The sequence below is a fragment of the Notamacropus eugenii genome, chromosome 3, assembly GCF_028372415.1.
Source record: "Notamacropus eugenii isolate mMacEug1 chromosome 3, mMacEug1.pri_v2, whole genome shotgun sequence".
Lineage (NCBI taxonomy): Eukaryota > Metazoa > Chordata > Mammalia > Diprotodontia > Macropodidae > Notamacropus > Notamacropus eugenii.
In genome coordinates, this window is record NC_092874.1 from 184941404 (window position 1) to 184963373 (window position 21970).

Sequence of the window (21970 nt, forward strand, 5' to 3'; positions counted from 1 at the left end):
CATAGGGCTTTAAAATGAAATCCTGAGGAATTCGTATCTAACCTCCCATACACAGGCCCTTAAACTTTTGGGTGTGTCATAGACTTCTTTGGAAGACTGCTCAAGCCCTACTCAGAATGATTTTTGATGTATAAAGTGTAATGTATAATGTATATAATGTATAATCATATAAGAAACCAATTATATTGAAATTATATTAAAATTAGTTATAAATTATATTGAATTTATGTTTAAATTATTTATAAAAACTACTTATCAAATCATTAGGGAAAAACACGTTCACAGACAAGAACTGATGGTCTGCAGGCAGTGGGGATCTAGCAGAGATTTTAGAACAATGTAGTGATATTGTCAGACTTTTGTTTTAGGAAGATTATAGTGGAAGCCTGAGGGTAGAGACTGAAAGAAGTGGGAATCATTTAGGAAATTCTTATAGTTGTCTAAGGAGAGAGGTGATGAAGGACTGCACAAGGGTGATGGTCATGAGAATGGTGAAAATGAAAGCAGTATATTTAGGAAGTAAGGAAATCATGTGAGAAATGTTCTAAAGCCAGGATCTTCAAACTTTGGGAACAAAATGGATATGGAGAGTGGTGAGATGAGGGAAAGGGAAATCGTAAGAAGAGTGATTGGGCAGATGGTTGTGCCCATAACAAAAATAGGAAACTTTGTAGGGGCTGGTGCAGGATAGGGGGTAGAGTCAAAGGGAAGAATGGTATTTTGAACATAAGATTGAGATACCACTGCATTGGGGAAGATTTGATTTGAAAATTCATGCCATAAAAGGATTTGTTAGGAAAAAAAAGATGCTTTGCCTAAAGATGAGAAAATTCAAGGGGATATGATAAATTTGTGTGTGTGTGTGTGTGTGTGTGCGTGCATGCGTGCGTGCGTGCTTTGTCCTTCTTTTTTGAAGAGGATCATGACATCAGTAAGATGACGCCATGATTTGCAAATGAATTGGATTTAAGTGAGGGAGTGCTGTGCAAAGTCACCAGCCTCACTATATTTTCCAGAATTATCTGAGTTCAGGGGTCAGATGTCAGTTAGGACAACTAGAGATGGCCCACAGAGCAGTGGGAGACCTCAGCCCTTGTAAGCTAAGATCTTTCCAAGTTCTCACTTTCATTGAGGTCATGCCCATTCAGTGAGTAGGGCTGCTTAAGAAGTGAACCAGGCTTGGCCCTTTTAAACCAAACAAACAAACCTGGAGAAGAAAACTCCTCAGAGTTTCTGGCCAAAAGAGAAATAATTACTATTTACACTCACTCTGAGCCATAGGTGCCCAAATAATAACCATAAACTGTTGCTTGGGTAAGGGCTTATTGTACCCAATCCATGAGAACCAGAGTGAATTGAATTTAAGGTACCATCTTTAAGAAAGAAACCTAGAGATGTCTAGAAAGGTTTCAGGCTTCAAAATTTACTTTCCTTGAACAGTTACCATAGGGATTAGATTTTCTCTATCTTATTCCAAAGGTAAAAACACATGAGTAATCAGGTAGAAGTTTCAGAGACATATTTGGGGGGAGAGCATTGATAGTAGGGAGAAAACATGATTTCTTAATATTGAGGTATTCAAAAGTAAATTGCCTCAGGAAATGAGACTTTCCTTCACATTGGAAGTCTTCAAACTGAGAAAGGATGACCAATAGAGGAATGCACAGAGCCAGGTATGCTTGCATATCCTGAGAAAAAGGTTATTATCGTCCCTTTTCCTAAGTGTTGTGTGCAATTGTTCCCAATCTTTTTCACTTCCAATATCCCTTGTTTTTCTGTACTCCTTTGAGTTCTCCATATTCAATATAAAAAGATGTAAATTCTAGACTTTATTCTGTACAAGAGGTAAAATAATAAAATAAAAGTCTCATAAGCATATTTAGGAAGAGCAAGATATGTTTCTCCAAAGGTATGCTTAAAATTTCATAACTTTTTTGATTAGATTTTTGATTTGATTTTTGAAACGTCTAATTAATGTATTCACTAAGATCAACTTGATCAGCCTCTCATCTCAATTGGCTGCACGTTATGCCGAAGTTTGTCGTAGTGATTGAAGTGCTTGATGGGACCAGGAAGGGCCATAGTTGTAGCTCACCCCAGGGTGACTAACCATTGGCTCATCCTATCAAGTTTTTGTTTTTTTTTTGCTGTTGGTTTTTTTTTTTTACTTTTTAAATGCTATTTGTAAGAAATCTCCTCTTTTAGAGTCCAATCTATCACTCACTTGTCATCCTTCATAAATGACATGTTTGTGTTGCTGCTTTAAAAACAAATCTTCTAATACACCTGTTATCCTTGATCTACAAAAAAAATCAATTGTCCCACGACTTAGCTTTTACGATTTTACTTATTGCATTTTTTGTTGCATGCTAGATGATTGCAAAATTGTTTTTTGCATTTGTTCTAGATCTCTTTTTCTTGTAAGCTGTCCTTACTACCATCCCTGTATCAAGTTTCCTTTTCTGAATTGCAAAAGGGTTTTGATTCTGTATTACAGGTATCAAAATTCCTCACTCCAATCCCTATTCTTTGTAAGCAAGTCAAGGGTAAATCACCAACTCTTACATAACTACCGTAGGATTAAGGGTCATTTGATAACACTTTGTATAATTATTAAGCATTTTGTCCTCTAGAATGTATAGTTTTATACTGTGCTCTAGCTAAACCAGGTTATTCATTTTTTAAATCTTATTCATCCATTCAATCTTTTCCTGCCATTTCTCACCTGGGAAGGTAAAGGGAAAAACATCTTTTGGTCATTAACCCAGGAGCCCCAGGAAAAAATTCAGCAAGGCATCCTCCACACTTGCTCTTCTTTTTCTCTCCTGAAACCCCTGGGCCACCATAAAGGGAGCAATAACTCTAATGGGCAATGGAAGAAATACCAGACCTTACCATCTGCCACTCCATCCTATTGTTCTTCCAGCTTTCCTACCTCTCTACCCTTTTTATTCCACATCTGTCATTTGTTCTGCTGATGGACTCTGAGTTATTGTGTACCTAGCTTTTCATTCTGTACTTGTATCCTTAGGACTCCCAGGGCTTTCCATTTTTCTAGCAGATGAATTTATCTTTTATGAACTGTTTCCCCCAAGAAGAGTATGAGCTCCTTTAAAGCAGGTGCACTCTCACCGTTTTTTTCCTACTTGTATCCCCAGCACTTATTAAAGTTCTTGGCAAATATAAAACACTTAACAATTTCTCTTTGCATTCATTCATTCAGTCCCTGCCTCCTGTGCCTGGATCTTCAATGTCTACTCATTGAAATCCTTCACCATTCTCAGAGTTCAGGCTCAGTTTTGCTTCCTTCCTGAGGTCAACCCTGATCCCCTTAGCTATGATTGATCATTCCTTCCTGATCACCCTGTTTGATTTATGTGCATTTATTCTATTTCTTTTACTTGCATGAAAGCAGTTTATGTGTCTGTCTCACTCACTCCTCTTAGTCAATAAGCACTATGTGGGCAATAAATTGTCACTTTCTTTGTTTCTGTATCCTCAGAACTCAATGCAGTGTCTTGTATATATCAGATATTTAATAATGCTTATTGAATTAAGTTGAGTTGATTAACAATGCTCTGAGTTATGTAGAAGAAGCACTAGATAGACATGGAGAAGTTAAGTAACTTGCTCAAGGCCATACCTTTGGTAAAATACAAGCCCAAATTCAAATATTTTGATTCCTAATTTCATTCCAGTAATTTAAAATGAGATCATGTACGTAATGAGAAAGTAATTTGTATGCTATAAAGTACAATATAAATATAAATTGTAGCTGTTATTTCTACTACTACACAATATCTCTTTGTAGGGGAGAAAAAATAAGGGCTATCTATCTTTGTATCTGCCATGGAACAAGAGGTCTGAGAAATGAATACCAGAATGGAGCTCTCTATTACCACCATCTTTGTCCTTTCATCCTTGATTTCTGGAAATGGAAGAAGTTAGGCTCAACCTAATAATTATCAAGCTTTCAGTAGCAAAGGTAATTTCATTTTAGTTTTCAGAATTACCATAATCAATAGGAAAAATCCACTTATGAAGCCACTTACTTAAATAGTACAGTGTCATATATTCTACATGCTCCTTGTTCTCCGCAATGATTGCTGCCCCATTTCAGGCATGTTAAATCTATCACAGCTCCAAAACACAAAGGGCTTAAAATTCCTCCTGTAATATCAAATAGCCAAAAGTTAAAATAAAACAGACATTCTTAAGCCTCCCCTCCATTTTTTTTTTGCATCGTGAACATATTTGGCAACCTAGTGAAGCCTTTGGGTCCTTTTTTAGAAGAAAAAAAGATAAAATAAAATAAATGGGATCATGAACAAAACAAAATATTGAAAAAAGTTATCAAAATATTTTTAAAACTAAGTTTACAGACCCCTAGTTAAGAACCTCTGAATTAAAGGATACATGTCCCAGATATGCATAGGGAAAAAGTTGCAATTCAATTAAGAATAACAAAAGTAGGGAGGAAAAACCAGCCAGATTGAACCAAATATATGTAGATGACATCTGCACTGAATATGCTTATGGTGAAACTATATGGATATCAAGGAACCAATATAAAAGATATCTAAGGAAGGAAAGGATTCCAAAGGCATTAGAGAAATCTTTGGCTCCAAGCGTAGACATGATCGCTGAGTAAGAGCAAGCAGTATATCCGGTATCCCCAATCATTTTAAACATACAATGGAAAATAATTGTGATAAGATGTCACAAATATGAAAGATTCAGAGGACATTGGGTAGACTTATATGAAATGATTCAGAATAAAGTACGTAGAACCAGAACATTTCACACAATTACAAAATAATGGTTAAAAGAAGAAAGCATTAAAGACTTTAAAATTCTGTTCAATTCAGGGACCAGTCATCATTTAGGAACTTGAGGATGTTTAGCATGGAGAAGAGACAGCTGAGGGGCAGGATGGAAAGGCAAGATCATGATAGCTCTTTTCCAGTGCTTTGGTTTCAAAGGGCAGAACTGGGAGCAATGAGCAGAAAGTTAAGTAATACAGTGAACAGAGTGCTGAGCCTGGAGGAAGGAAGATCTGAATTCAAATTTGACCTCAGGTACTTATCAACTATGTGACCCTGGCCAAGTTGTTTAACCCTGTTTGCCTCAGTTTACTCCTCTGTAAAATGAGCTGGAGAAGGAAATGGTAAATTTCCCCAGTATCTTTGCCAAGAAAACTTCAAATGGAATCACAGAGTTGGACAAAACAGAAACAACTGACCAGCTACAACAAGGGAAAGCTACTAACACCTAGAACTAGGCAACGGTGAAATGGGCTGCCAGTAGTGGTTCTTCTCCCTCACTGGATTTCATCAGTAGATGACTACATCATAGGTGAATTGTAATGAGGATTGTTGTTTGGATATACTAAACCACCTCTGAGGTTCCATCCAAATGTGAAATTCTATGATTGAGTAAATCTGTAACTTCATGCCTTCTTTCTTTTGGAAAGCAGTGAATTCAAGGTTTAGAATAAGGCATATATTGTCATATTTGGTCAATATATTGATTTTCTTATCATAAGTCATATTTATGACAATGGAGGATGTTATTTGGGAGAGGAAAAAGGTCGTTGGGAAGTATAAAAACCAATCTCAATCAAATATTTAATTTTGATATTTGTGAGGGAGTGGGAATGATCTAAATATAATCTAAAGTCTATGCTAATATTCTGCAATCTTTTAAAAATTTTAATGTTAATTAAATTTTAGTTTTCACCATTCACTTCCATAAGATTTTGGGTTCCAAATTTTTCCACATCCCTTCTTTGCTCCCACCCCAACATAGTATGCAGTCTGATACAGGCTCTAAATATGCATTCATATTATATGTATTTTCACATTAGTCGTTGTAAAGAAGAATTAGAACCAACGGTAGGAATGATGAGAAAGAAAAGAAAAAGAGAGAGATCAAATAGTCTGCTTCAATCTGCATTTAGACTCCATAGTTCTTTTTTCTGGATGTGGATAGCATTTTCCATCATGAGCCATTTGGAGTTGTCTTAGGTCCTTGCATTGCTAAGCAGAGATAAGACTATCAAAGTTAGTCATCACACAACTATAATGTTACTGTGTAAAATGTTCTTCTGGTTCTGCTCACTTCACTCAACATCAGTACATGTAAGTCTTTCCATCGGGTTTTTCTGAAGTCTGTCTGCTCATCATTTCTTCTAGCACACTAGCATTCCCTTATATTCATATACCATAATTTATTCAGCCATTCCCCAATTGATGGACATTCCCTCAATTTTCAATTTGTGATCACCACAAAAAGAGCTGCTGTAAATATCTTTGCATATATGGATCCTTTTCCTACTTCGTCAACATTTTGTAGTTTAAAAAAAAATCTACCTTCTCAATTTCACTACTTTGATTGATTTTTCCATCGCCCCAATCATCCAGGTTTAAAATTTTTCATTTTTGATCCTTCTCTTTTATTCAGTACGATCAGCTGAAAGCTTATTGAATTGATCTCTGTATCTCTCACATCCATCTTTTTGTCAACACTTATGTCAGTCCCCCAAATTCAGGCTTTCATGACATCTTACCAGGACTACAATAATAACCTTTTAATTGGTAACCTTGAGGAAAGAAATTTTTTTTATGTCTTAGTATATACAATTCCTAACACAATTTGTCCCACTTAATAAACATGTCTTATATTTAATTTCATGAACACATGCTATGAGCTGCTAAGTTTAGAATAAAAAAAACTGCCTACCTATTGCTCGCATAACCAGTGAATGAACACCAATTGCAAGTGATTTCAGTTCAGGCTCGATATTGCTGAAATAAAAGCAAAGGGCAGTAAGCCGTCTTCATATTACCTAATTATTTAGCAGACACACTTTTAAAAAATTTGGCACATTTCTAATGCTTGTAAAATGTGCAAATCCTTTAACTATATAATGCTAAAAAATGGCCTAATTCCTTTAGCATTTCAAGGATGAATAACATGGTTTTTTTTAATTGATAGCTAAATCAATATGTGGAACATAAAAATGGCTATTAATAAGTTAGAAAGATTTTGAACATGTACCAAGTGTTGTAATGTCATATGAAGACTAGATTGTCTAAGAACAAAGATACTTTTCACCAGAAAGTTAGTTAGACCATAGTAATTTTATAAAATGTCTACTAAGGTAAGTAGGTAAGGTAAGTCTGTTTCAGGGAAGGCAGATGATGGAACATTCCCCTCCTTTCAGTGGAGATGGAAGACTATATGAGCAGAATGTAGCATATACTGTCAAATAAAACCATTGTGTTGATCCATTTTGCTTAAGTGTTTTAATTAACAAAAGTTCAGTGAAGACAATTACAATTACTTCCAAATAAAGTCAATTAGTCATCTGGACTAATTTGTAAGTACCCTTCTTTTGATCATTAAATTACTCTAAGTGTCCTGACAGTTCAGCTAAGAAGAGATACATATTGAATTATATTTTGCTTAATAACAAAAAAATTACTTTACCCACAAGGTTTTAATCAATTAAATTCCAAGGGCTGTGCTAGGTAGACATTGAAGATACAAATCCAAAAAATGAAATAATCCCTACTCCCAAGGAACTTATTTTCTAGTGAAAGAGGCAACAAGTATTTACACAAGTATCTTAACAATAATTAAAAAGATAACAAATACTAAATAGCTAAATGCAAGATGGTTTAGAACAAGCAGTTGGGTGTATCAAGAAAGGCTTCCTGTACAAGATGATGCTTAGTTTCTGGACTTCTCTCATGAAAGCATGCCCAGTCCACCTGAAGAAACAAACTTTTTCTTGGCAATGAATGTGTGGCATATAGGGGGTATTGGGTAAACTCAAGGATGATCTTTTCAACTGTGACTTTGCATAAAACAGAAGCAATGTCAACATTACTATATATCAATGTTCCATATGTTATAAAGACCTAGGTGCAGATAAATTGGTGGTGAATTCTGCTAAAAAATAAAAGAACTATTGACTCTAAAATTAAGTAGATTTATTTGTAAATATACTGCAGAGAAGGAAAACATCCAAGCAAACCCCTTCTATGAGGCAAAAGAGAGATTAAACAGGAAATGAGTACTGAATATTGATGCAAAAAGATTAAATAAAAAATTATCAAAAAGGGAAAGATTGTGTAGTAATTACAGCCCTAGATGTGGAGCCTTGAGCTGGTTTTAAATCCACCTCAGACACTTATTGGCTCTGGAAAAGTCATTTAATTCCTCTATACTTTCATTTTCTTATCCATAAAGGTAACATATTGAACTTAGTGACCTCTAATGTCACTTCCAGTTCTAAATCTATGATCTTATGAACACATACAAAAATCATATGTCATGACCAGTTTGGATTTATGTCAGGAGTGCTGGGTTGGTCCAATGTTAGGAAAAACTCAATAGCCTATATTACTAATGAAACAATCAGCATGATGTGGTTATATCAATAGACTTAGAAAAATCTTTTTACAAAACATAATACCCTCTAACTCATAGAAATAAAAAGATCTTTTCTTAAACCAAAAAAGCTAGATTTTTCTGTAGTGATGAAATGAAGAGTTACATAAAGATGTCTATTGCTTTAGCAATGCTATCTTGCATTTAGATGAAGAAAATGAGAGAACAAATACAGGAAACAGATGATTACTTTTGATGGTATAGTGATCTGCTTAAAGAATGTTAGGGCTTCTGGAGGGCAGAACCAAGATGGCCTAGTAAAGACAGGGACTCATTTGAACTTTGCCCCAAACCCTTCCAAACACCTGTAAGAATGACTCTAAACAAATTCTATGGCAGCAGAACCCATAAAAAGACAGAGTGAAATGAATTTCTAGTCCAAGACAACTTAAAAGGTCTATAGGAAAGGTCTGTTGGACTGGGCTGGGAGAGGAGCTCAGGTTAACACAAACCACATGAGCAGACAGGGCCACAGAAAACTCAAAGCAGGCCTCAGGGGACTGAATCACTAGCATCTGCAGTGGGTTCCAGACATCTAAGCCCACAAATGACAAAGACAACTTAGAAGGTCAGTAGGAAAGGTCTGTCAGACCTGGGTGAGAGAGGAATTTAATCCAGTCCTAGCCCTAGTCTCAGCACAGCCCCACAGTGGTGTTGAGGTAGGCACTAGCAGTGGCTGTTTCTGGAGCTCTCAGCCCACAGATGATAAGGGGATTGAACAACTGATAAGAAGGAGATTACAGAGGTCTCTTTGTGAGCAATGAGGTAGGATTCTGTTGCTTTGCCCATCCTTGGATCTGGGTCACAGCCCTGGGTGGTAATCCTGGGGTGAGGAGGAGCACTGACATAGCAGAGTTTGTGGCAGCAGTGAACCCTCCTCACTGTTACAGGGCAGAAAAGAGTGCTTATGGTCACTAACAGACCGGAGTACAGGCCAGGAAAGGAAGAAACACATCTCCTTAAATCATACCACCTTGAAAGAACTGAAAACTTACAGGCCTACAAAAGAATCTCTGAAATCAACAGCACAAACCCCCTATAGCTTAGGCTAGTACTCCTTTCATACCAAAAGCAGAGCCCTTCCTTAACAAAGAGTTAAAAAGTCAAGTAATTGGTTGGACAAATGACCAAATAGTGGAAAAAATCAGAGGATAGAAACTTATTTTAGTAACAAGAAAGATAAAAACATTCATTCATTCAGAAGACAACAAAGTCAAATTCCTACATCCAAAACATCCAAGAAAAATATGAATTGGTCTCAGATCATGGAAGAGTTTAAAAAGAATTTTGAAAATCAAGTAAGAGAAGAAGAACAAAAATTAGGAAGAGAAATGTGAATGATGCTAGTAAATCATAAAAAATGACTGAACAGCTTGTTAAAAATAACAAAAAAAAAAATACTGAAGAAAATAACACTTTAAAAATAGCCTAGACTAAATGGCAAAAGAGTTTCAAAAAGCCAATGCCTTAAAAAACAGAACTGGCAAAATGGAAAAGGCAGTCCAAAGCTCACTGAAGAAAATTCCTTAAAATTAGAATGAAGAAAATGGAAACTAATGAATCTATGAGAAATCAAGAAATTTTAAAATAAAACCAAAAGAATAAAAAAAAGAAGACAATGTGAAATACCTTATTGGAAAAGCAACTAACCTGGAAAATAGATCCAGGAGAGATAATTTAATAATTATTGGACTACTTGAAAGCCATTATCAAAAAAGAGCCTGGACATCATCTTTTAAGAAATTATCAAGAAAAACTGCTCTGATGCTCTGGAACCAGAGGGTAAAATAGAAATTGAAAGAATTCATCAATCAGCTCCTGAAAGAGATCCCAAAAGGAAAATTCCTAGGAACATTGTAGCCAAGTTCCAAGTTCCCAGGTCAAGGAGAAAATACTGCAAACATTGAGCAAGAAATAATTCAAGTATTATGGAAACACAATGAGAATAACCCAAGATTTAGCATCATCTATATTAAAGGATTGGAGGGCTTGGAATATGATATTCCAAAAGTCAAAGGAGACAGAATTAAAACCAAGAATCACCTTCCCAGCAAAACTGAGTATAATATTTTAGGGGAAAAATGGATATTCAATGAAATAGAGAACTTTCAAGCATTCTTGATGAAAAGATTAGAGCTGAATAGAAAATTTGACTTTCAAATACAAGGATCAAGAGAAGCATGAAAAGGTAAACAGGGAAAAAAATCATAAGGGACTTACTAAAGTTTAACTATGTACATTCCTACATGGAAAGATGATAATATTTGGAACTCATGAGACCTTTCTCAGTATTAGGGTAGTTGGAAGGAATATAGGGCACAGAGTGAGTTGAATATGAAGAGATGATATCTAAAAAATAAAATTAAGTGTTGAGAGAGAGGAATGTACTGGGAGAGGGCAAAAGGGATAGGTAGAATGGGGTAAATTATCTCACATAAAAGAGTAAAGAAAAAACTTTTATAGTGCAAGGGAAGAGGGAGAAGTAAGAAGAAACGAGTGAACCTTATGCTCATTGGATTTGATTTAAGGAGGGAATAACATACACACTCAATTGGGTGTGGAAATCTATCTTACCCTACAGTAAAGTAGGGAGGAGGGGATAAGAAAGAGTGTGGGTAATAAAAGGGAGGCAGAATGAGTGAGGAGGTAATCAGAAGTAAACTCTTTTGAGAAGGGACAGGGTCAAAGGAGAAATTAGAATAAATTGGGGGTGGGATATGATGTAGGGAAGGAGAAATAGTCTTCTGCAATATAACTTATGGAAATATTTAACACAACTACACATGTATAACCTATATTGAATTGCTTGCCTTCTCAATGAAAGTGAGTGGAAAGAGAGGAAAGGAGAGAATTTGGAACTCAAAGTTTTAGAAACAAATGTTAAAAATTGTTTTTACATGCAATTGGGAAATAAGCTACCCAGGCAATGGGGTATAGAACTCTAACTTACCCTACAGGAAAAAAGAAAGGGAAAGGAATAAGAGAAGGAGGTGGGGGAGATAGGAGGGAGGGCAAATTGAGGGAAAGGATAATTAGGATACATGCTATCCTGGAGTAGGGTGAGAGGAGAGAGATGGGGAGAAAATTTGCAACTCAAAATCTTGTGAAAATGAATGTTCAAAATGAGAAATAAATCGATTTTAAAAAAAGAATGTGAGGGATTTGGCTAAAATTATTTAAACACAACTCTAGTAAAGTAGAATGACATGATACTTACACAGAAATCAAGCTTTTCTGTGTATTACTTTATAATAATGAAAAAGAAATTCTATTCCAAATACTTTAAAATATAGAAAATATTGAGAGTCATTCTACCATGTATCCTATGATAGGACTTAGTTAAACTCAGCAACAGAACACTTTTGATATAAATAAAAGAAGACTTAAATCATGAGAAACAGGAATTATTTCTGGCTTTGATTTGCCAATATAATTAAAATGAGAGTAAGTTCCTATTGATAAACAGATTTACTAACACACTTCTCAAAATTCAAGCAGTTACTTTATAATATTAGACAAAATAACGACTAAATTTGTTTAAATTTGTTAGAACAACATAAGTTTGAGTCCATAAGGAAATAATAGTAATTGCGAATTAAAGGGTCTGGTCTACAAAACAATGATAATAAAAACTATAAGGTAATGGCTAAACAACAGATAATTTGATAAATAGAACAGTCCAGGTAAACAAGACCCAGAAGCACAGTGTTTGATAAACCTAAGTGCAAGAACCTTTGGGTAAAAAATCTCTGTTTCCCCAAACTTGAATTGATGGGTGACCTAGACAATGCTAGTCACCCTAATCTGATGACTGATTGACCAGATGCATTTCCAAGATGAATAGGAAGGGACTATGTCCAGAAAAGTTAATTGCCATTGAATCCTTGTTGTATGCCTAGTTGTGCCAAATGAGCAAAGTAAACCTCCTCCATTAGTTCAATGACTTATGAGTGACTCATTTCATTCCAACTTTGAACCTGACTTAAAAATGTGGTCTTTAGAGCTCTCTCTCCAATAAGTCATATTCATTAAGTTGGCAAAGGTGACAAAAGATGAAAATGACAGTTGGCAACCCCTTTTTTGCTACCTTTTGCAAATAGGTTATACAATGTTGCAATTAGTATTTTGAATGATTTGATAAAATTCACTTGAGAACTTATCTGACCCTTGAGTTTTTTTTCCTTTGGAAGTGTGATTATAGCTTGTTCAATTTGTTCCTGTGGGATCGGATTGCCTTAATTCTCTAAAATTTTGTTAATGTTGGCATGTTACATTTGTATAAATATTAATTTATCCAATTTAATGTGAGTTTTATTGGTATACAATTGAGCAAACTAGTGCCTAATAATATCCTTAATTTCTTGCTTTATTGTGAATTCTCATTTTTGATACTGATAGTTATCAAAAATTTGCTTTTCTTCTTTCTTGTGTTTGACAAAATTAGCTAATAATTTGCCCATTTGATTTTATGTTTTATGTATTAACTCATTGTTTTTTTTTCTTTTCAATTTTGTTAATCTTTTCTCAGGTTTTAAAATTTTCTGATTTGGTGCTAAATTGGGTTTAGATTTGTTGGTTTTCTTTCTACTTTTAAAAATTGCTTTCCCAGTTTGTTGATCTGAGTTCCTCTTTCTTTTTTTGTTAATGAACGCATTCCACACCATAAATTTGCCTTATCATGTATAAAACTGAGAACTGATTTTAATTTTGAAGACATACGCACAGGTTCTACATCATGTGAGTCTAGACTCTTTATTCTTGTCACTTAACCCTTCACCCACATTGTGGAGGAACTTGCTTAAGATCAAGCTTTTATCTTTTAATTGCCTCCACCCTGTACTCAGAAAGTCTCTTTGAATCTGGATTCTAATGTTTGTTCTTTTTTTATTTTCCCCCAAGAAGATCACTTGGATTTAATTGGAGCAAAGTTGTACAAAGTTGCCAAACAGTCTCACTCTCTTCCTAATTCATAGAAGTCCAGAGGCAAGAAAAAGTCAAGAAGATTGGCAATGACCCAGATTGTAGTGGATAACCATGATATCTTCAGTGCCTGACCTAGCACTAGGTGCTTCATTGTGCATCCTTCATGTCTTCATGACCACTGGAACAAATTGCTTTCATTCACCCATTCTACTAGGGAAATTCTTCACATGCTTGGGATGGACATCCTTTTAACTCATTGACAGGTTTAAGGCCTGTCTGTTATCCTTAACCTGGTTTAACCCATCTGCAGAGATGGTTTACTGGAGTGTGGTCACCGTGTAAGCTACAGCCTTTTGGACCCACAGATGAGAGTTGTGCATAATCTAGACATCATTTGTGAATAAGCAACCCTGAAAAGGGCTCAAAATGCCCCCACACCAGAGGTGTTAGTCCTCCCTGAACATCTCAAATATCTGCTTAGATCCTGCTATTTTAGTTTGAATTTCCATCTGGGAGTCTTCCAACTTTGTAACCTCAACCACCACTAATTTAAATCAAAAAGAGTTTCCTTTGCAACCTTACCCACCACTCACTTTAATAAAATTCAAGTTGATTCAATAAAAGTGTCACAGACTACACCCGTATTTGCAGATTTATTCTATCACCTGAGGAAGTAATGGGGAGGAATTAAGGTGAATCTTAACCAACATCCTCATTAAAATGCTTTGGAATATGATATTCTGGAGGGCAAAAGAACTAGCACTTAAAGTAAGAATCACCTACCCATCAAAACTGAATATAATTCTTCAAGGGGAAAAATGGTTATTCAATCAAATAGAGGACTTTTATGCATTCCTGATGAAAAAATTAGAGCTGAATAAAAAATTTGACTTTCAAATACAAGACTCAAACACAAAATCATAAGGGATTCAATAAGGTTAAACTTTACATTCCTGCATGGGAAAATGATGCTTGTAACTCTTAAGAACTCTCTTCTTATTACGTCAGGTAAAAAGAGTTTATATATATAGACAAAAGGCACAGAAGTTAGTTGAATATGATGGGATGGTTATCTAAAAAAATAAAATTAAGGCATGAGGAAGAAGAATGTACTGGGAGAAGGGGAAAAAGAGAGGTAGAATTTTATTTGACATAAAAGAGGTCAGAAAGAGATTTTACAGTGGAGCAGAAGATGAGGGAAGAGGGCGGCTAGTACTTGAAACTTACTTTCATCAGAATTGACTCAAAGAGGGACTAACATACACACTTAGTTGGATGTTGGGTGCACAACTTTCTCTTATCCTAGAGGAAAGTAGGAAAGGAAGGGCATAAGAGGGCTGTGGGGCTGACAGAAGGGAGGGCAGATTGAAGGACGTAGAAGTCAGAAGTAAAACATTTGAGAATAAACACAGTAAAAGAAGAAAAAGAACAATGTAAATGGGGGGAAATAGGATGAAGGGAAATCATTATTGTGAAAAAAATTCACAACAGGTTTCTATGACAAAGACCTCATTTCTCAAATATATAGAAAACTGAGGCAAATTTATAGAAATAAGAGCCATTCCTCTATTGATAAATGGTCAAAGAATATAACAGGCAGTCTTCAGATGAAGTAAACAAAGCTATATATAGTCATATGAAAAATTGCTCTATATCACTATTGATTAGAGAAAAGCAAATTAAAACAACTCTGACCTACCAATACACACCTATCAGATTGGCTAATATGACAGAAAAGGAAAATAACTAACATTGGAGGAGATGTGGGAAAATTAAAACACTAGTATATATTGGTGAAGTTGTATTCTGATTCAACCATTCTGATGAGCAATTTGGAACTATACCCAAAGAGCTATAAAACCATGCATAGCCTTTGATCAAGCAATACTACTACAATGTGTATCCCAAAGAAATAACAGAAAAAAGGAAAAGAACCTATAAGTTCCAAAATATTTATAGCAGCTATTTCAGTGCTGGCAAATTTGGAAATTGAGGGGATGTCCATCAATTGGGGAATGACTGAAAAAGTTATTGTACATGATGAATCTTGATGGAATAATATTGTGCTATATGAAATAATGAGCAGGATGCTTTCGGGAAAACCTGGAAAGATTTTCATGAACTGATGCGGAGGGAAGTGAGCAGAACCAGAAGAACATGGTATGCACAGTAACAACAATATTATGTGATGATCTACTGTGAATAACAGCTACTCTTAGCAACACAATTATCCAAAACAATTCTGAAGGATTTAGGATTAAAGTTACTGTCCATCTCCAGATAAAAAACTGGTGGAGTCTGAATGCAGAATAGAATTACTTTTTTCTTTGCTTTGTTTTTTTGTTGTATTTTTCTCTTTTCATTTCATAGCATGACTTACATGGAAATGTGTTTTGTATGATTATGCATGTATAACCTATGTCAGATTGCTTTGGGGAGGGACCAAGAGAATCTGGAGCTCCAAATTTGAAAAAAAGAATGTTAAAATTACTTTTACATGTGATTGGGAAAAATAAAATATTAAATAAAAAAAAATCAAAACCCTCCCTCATTCTAACCATGCCTGCCAACTATTCTCTCTTATTTCCCATTTTTTTCTCAGCTAAATTCAAAGAAAAAATAATCTCAAATTAATACTTCTACTTCTAATTCTCATATCCTCTTCTAAACTCTATGGAATCTGGCATTCATCCAAAACTGGTCTCTCTAAAGTTAATAATGATATCTCAATTGGCAAATTTAATAGCCTTTTCTCGATAGTCTTCTCTCTCTCTCTCTCTCTCTCTCATCTCTCTTCCTGTTTCTATTTCTGTCTCTGTCTGTCTCTTTCTCCCCCCCACCACACACAGACACACACACATCCACACATTTGATTGCTCCCTCCTCATTTTCTTTTTCTGGTTATGACCTCAGCTCTAAGGATTTCAATTTTCTTCACTCTGCAGATCATTCCAAGATCTATTTCTTCGGTCTTTATCTCTAGAGCTCCAGGTCCTTCATCACTTATTGATTTAGGGACATTTCAAATTGGATTACAGTATCATAATCTCATCATTTCCAAAGTAGAACTCATTATCTTTACATTCAAACATTCCCTTTTTCCGAATTTCTCTATCACTTTTTGCTCCCCCTTTCACAATCTTACAATCGTCCTGGATTCCTCTCACTCACCCCCCATATCTAACCAGTTAAAATTTTGTTCTCTACAACATCTCTCATGTCAAACCCCATCTCTCCATTCATGCAAGTACTTTTTTATTTGAGGCCATCATTACTTTTCATTTTGACTAATAGGTGACTAATAAAATGATCTGCCTGTCTCCAGTCTCTCCCCATTCTAATTTATTCCTCACTCAACTGCCAAAGTGATTTTCCTAAAGTGACATTCTAAATACCTCAACCTAGTTTACTACTCGTAAAATTCCCTATTGCACCCAAGATGATTTTTTAATGTAGCATTTAAAGTTCTTCATATCTTTTCCTCTTTCTAATTGTCCACTCTTTTTACCTTCTACTCAATTTGTCTTCTATGATGCAGTTATGCTTGGTCTATTTACTGCTCTTCCACAATATGTTAATCTTTTATCTTGTTGCCTTGTTACCGTTAAGTCATTTTTTTGTCACGTTTGACTTTTTGTGACCCATTTTCAGGGCTTTCTTGGCAAATATACTGGAGAGGTTTGCCATTTTCTTCTCCAACCTATTTTATAGATGAGAAAACTGAAGAAAACAGGATTTGATGATTTACCCAGGGTAACCCAGTAGGTATCTGAGGCCTGATTTGAACTCAGGTCTTCTTGACGCCAGGCCTGGCACTCTAGCCACTATGCCACCTAGCTGTGATAGCTTCATCTTAAGTAGTCAGTAACATGATTTTGTAAAGATAGAATCTCAGAATTAGAATTGGAAAGGATCACAAAAGCCTCATTATACCTAACCAAAATTATCTTCTACCATAACACCAATACATGATTATCTTGTGTTCGTCCTTTGTTGCTGAAGAAGACCATGCCATCAAGAGAAATGATGACATGACTTGCACTTGAGGGAGGACTAGAGAGAGGGGGAATGTACAGCTGCTGAGGCAGTCAATTTCACTATTAGGAAGCTGTGTTAGAAAGATTTTCCTTACATCAAACTTAAATCTGCATGTCAGTCACTTCACCCAATTCTACATTCTGAGAGATAAGGAGAAATCTAGTCCAGGGACAGAGGAGTGTGGCCCTCTAGGTCCTCAAGTGCAGCCCTTTGACCAAATTCAAACTTCAGTCAGACTTGAGGACCTAGATGGCTACATGTGGCCTCGAGAACACATCTTGCCGTCCCTGGTCTAGTCCATTTTCCATTTTTAGGCCTTAAAATACTTGAAGATACTAATGTAGCCATGCTCACTTCTCAGTTCCCACATCACCAATTATTCCTTTCTTTCTATTAAATTTATTCCATTTTATTCCTAGTGATGTTGCAGCTATTCCATACAATAAATTCCTTCTCAACTCACTTCTTGATGTATTTATGATATAAAAACCTGGAGTTCCTGACAAGTCTATAAACCTGTGATATTTCTTTTATTTTTTGAAATGGAATATCATGATACATCATGAAGGTGATATAATAATAAAAACAGTGAAAATTAAGAGATTGTATCAACTAATGTTGCCATCAATAAGTATTTTAATTTTAGCCATGATAAAAAAACAAGACTTACATTGTAAAAAATACTGTTGCATGTTCAAAAGCAATACATAATATTTGGGAATCACTACATTCTATCAATTTAATATATCTTTGTTTATATGGAAAAAATAAGGTCAGTGCATCTTTTTATCCCTTTCTTAATAAAATAATTATCTGTGAATTAATATACAGGGATAATTTTTATATTACTTACTTAAACATCAGCACTAGTTCAGGAGACTTTCCTAATCCAATGGAAAAAAAAGCAAAAGAGTTTAACACCAAAAAATAAATTAGCTTTCTGGAACAATCTTCTGTCCTTGAGCATTCTCCCAAAAGAGCTGAGATATTTCTGGATTGGACATGGCTAACTCCAACACAGCTACAGTTGTGAAACACCTAAAAATAAATTTTGATTACTATCGAATACAATTTATCAAGCAAAGCATGCAACATAAAAACATTTCTTTCTATGAAGCATTGTCAACTAATACAAGCGTTGTTTTGTTATTCCGCTTCTCTGTGACCACATGGACCATAGCATGTTAATGCTGTGCATGGAGTTGCTGTTTTTTTCAAACAAAGGTCTTGGAGTGGTTTGCCATTTCCTTTTTCACTGAATTAAGCAAACAGAGGTTAAGTGACTTTCCCAGTGTCTGAGGCTGGAGTGAACTCAAGTCTTCTTGCCTCTAGACCTAGCATTATATCCATTGAGATACCTAGCTACCTTGTAAATACTAGAGAATTTTAAACATCTTTTGTTAGATCTCGTCTTTCATTTGATCATAGTTTTAGAGCTTAGAAATCATCTAATAAAAACTTATTTTGTAGATAAGGAAACTGAAACTTAGGAGAGGAATGAATTGATCAGAGTCACAGAAGCAATAGGTAGAAAGTAATAGGTAGAATTTGAACTCATGTCCTCCGACTCCAAATTCTGTATTTTTTTTGCTACTACTGTGCCTTAGTTAAAAGATACATTGGTTTCTTACTATTTATTTTTTATATTTTTATTTTCTCTGTAGTCTGATATGTCAGAAAAAAAAGTAAGTGTTTTTTTTTGTAGCAATATAATAAAGCAGATCATTGTGAAATATCTAATGTGTAAATAAAGCACCATTAGCTGATCATTTTTCTTGTTCTTATTATTGATATGGTGAGCTATGCTGATGGTTTTTCTAAAATTGAATGAGTCCTGCATTTGTGATATAAATTCTACTTTATCAGAGTGTATGATTTTAGGGGTATAAAGCCATAATCTCTTTGCTGGTATATTATTTAAAATGTTTGCAGCAATTTTCATTAAGAAAATTGGTCTATAGATTTCTTTGTTTTTCTCTTCTAGATTTAGGTATTAAAACCCTATTTGCATCAAAAAGGAATTTGGTAGGACTCCTTTATCTATATATATTTTTTCAAATAGTTAATATAACATTGGGATTAACCTCTTCAAATGTTTGGTAGAATTCCCTTGTTAAATCCATCTAGTCCTGGGGATTTTTTCTTAGAGAATCCATTGATGGATAGTTTAATTTGTTTTTCCAAAATAATATTATTTAAGTGTTATTTCTTCTTCTGGTAATCTGGGCAGTTTATATTTTTTGTAAACATTCATCCATTTCACTTAGATTGTTAGAGTTATTGGCATATATGTGGACGAAAAAGCCCATAATAAAATTATTTTAATTTTCTCTTCATTGGTGATGAATTCACTTTTTGTCTTTGATACAAGTAATTTGGTTGTCTTCTTTGTTTTAATGAAATTAATCATTTGTTTATCTATTGTAGTGTTTTTGTCTAAAACCAATTCCTAGTTTTACTTATTCTTTAATTTTTTAACTTTCAATTTTATTAACCTCTCTTTTGATTCTCAGGATTTCGATTTTGATGTTTAATTGGTGATTTTAAATTTTTTAGTTGTATGCCCAATTAATTGGTCCTGCTCATTCCCTATTTTATTGATGTACACATTGAAAGAGAGAAATTTTCCCAAAGTACTTCTTTGTCTGAATCCCATAAATTTTGGGATGCTGTGTCATTGTTCTCATTCTCTTTAATGAAATTATTAATTTTTCTCCTGTCATTTCTTCAAAATCCAGTTATTTGTTTTCCAATTAACTTTCAGTCTGTGCTTCTATCACTCTGTTAAATGTAATTTTTATTGTATCATAGTCTAAAAAGGTACCTTTAATATTACTGTTTTTCTGTATTTAGTTGTGAATTTTTTGCCCTAATACATGGTTAGTATTTGTGAAGATGACATGGACAGCTCAGAAAAAGGTGTACTCCTTTCTATTCCTATTCAATTTTCTCCAGAAATCTGTTATACTTAACTTTTCTAAGATTCTATTCATCTCCTTGACTTCTTTCTTACGTATTTGTAGTTAATTTAGTGGGGGAAGTTGAGGTCCCCCACTAGTATAATTTTATTGTCTGTTTCTTCCTGTAATTCATTTAACTTTTCCTTTAAAAATTTTGATGCTATGCCATTTGGTGCTTATTATATGTTTAGTGCTGATTTTACTTCATTGACTAGATCCCTTCAGCAAGATATAGTTTCCCTACTCATCCCTTTAATTTGGTCTATTTTTGCTTTTTCTTTGTCTGAAATCGTGATTTCTATTCTTGCCCTTTTTTACTTCAGTTGAAGCATAATGTGTGTTTGTCCTTCGTTGCTGAAGAAGACCATGCCATCAGAGAAATAATGACATGACTTGCACTTGACTTTGTTTTGAGTGAGTGAGGGCTGTGCAGGTCACCAGTCTCACTTCTCCTCCAGAGCCATCTGAATCCAGTGACCAGATATTCATCAGGATGATTGGAGATGACCCAGGATGAGGCGATTGGGGTTAAGTGACTTGCCCTAGGTCACACAGCTAGTGAATGTAGAGTGTCTGAGGTGAGATTTGAACTCAGGTCCTCCTGACTCCTGCACTGGTGTTTTATCCACTGAACCACCTAGCTGCCCTATTATGAAGCATAATAGATTTTGCTCTAGTCCTATATTTTAACTCTGCATGTCCCTTTCTGTTTCAGGTATGTTTCTTGTAAACAACACAAAGTTGGCTTCTGGTTTCTAATCCATTCTGCTATCTGCTTCCATTTCATGGATGAGTTCATCCATTCACATTAAGAATTATGCTTACTAACTATTCATTTCCTTCCATCCTATTTCCTTCTGTTTATCCTTATCTCTCTTTTTATCCCGTACTTCCTCTAAAGTCTGTTTTGCTTCTGACCACTGCCTTTTTTATGTACCCTCCCTTTTATTACTCCTGTTTATCCCCTTCCTCTCCTACTTCCCTTTTGTGGGCATGGCTATCTATTGCCAATTCAGTATGTATATAGCTATATGTTTCATACACACACACACACATACACACACACACATACATTTCTCTCTTTGTATCAATTTAGATGTGAGGTTCAGGCATTTCCTGCCTCTCCATTTCCCCTTCTCTTTAAAAACTCTTCTTTGTACACCTCTTTTGTGTGAGATAGTTTCCCCTATTCTTCCTCTCCCATCACACTTCTTACAGGGCACCCTCCTTTTAACCTAACCATCTTTTTTCTCATTATCCCAAAATAATTGACTTACTCTCATACCCCCTTTCTATGTAGAATCATTCTACTTGCCCTAATAATGACATAGTTCTTAGAAGATATGTATGTCATCTTCCCACATAGAAAGTTTACATTCTTAAACTTATTGAATCACTTATGAATTTTCTTTCGTTATTGTCTTTTTATACTTCACTTGAATCTAGTATTATCAAGTCAAAATTTCTATTCGGCTTTTGTCTTTTCATCAGGAATGCTTGAAAGCCCTCTATGTCATTAAATATCCATTTTCCTTCTTGAAAGATTATACTCAGTTTTGATCTGTAGGTTATTCTTCTCTGTAATCCCAGTT

At 34.9% G+C, this 21970-nt stretch overlaps 1 protein-coding gene across 4 annotated transcripts in view; it reads right to left on the reverse strand.

Moving 5' to 3' along the window:
* The window catches only part of LOC140533612 (solute carrier organic anion transporter family member 1B3-like), a 93716-nt gene that overhangs the window by 4125 nt on the left and 67621 nt on the right, over window positions 1–21970 (reverse strand). For 3 of the 4 annotated variants that reach the window (XM_072653564.1, XM_072653562.1, XM_072653561.1), the window contains 3 exons: window positions 18272–18456; window positions 6742–6806; window positions 4053–4170 (listed from right to left, as the gene is read on the reverse strand). In XM_072653564.1, coding sequence (XP_072509665.1) covers window positions 4053–4170; window positions 6742–6806; window positions 18272–18456 — 368 coding nt within the window. The remainder of the gene's footprint in view (window positions 1–4052; window positions 4171–6741; window positions 6807–18271; window positions 18457–21970) is intronic. The other variant, XM_072653563.1, reaches the window with a different exon arrangement.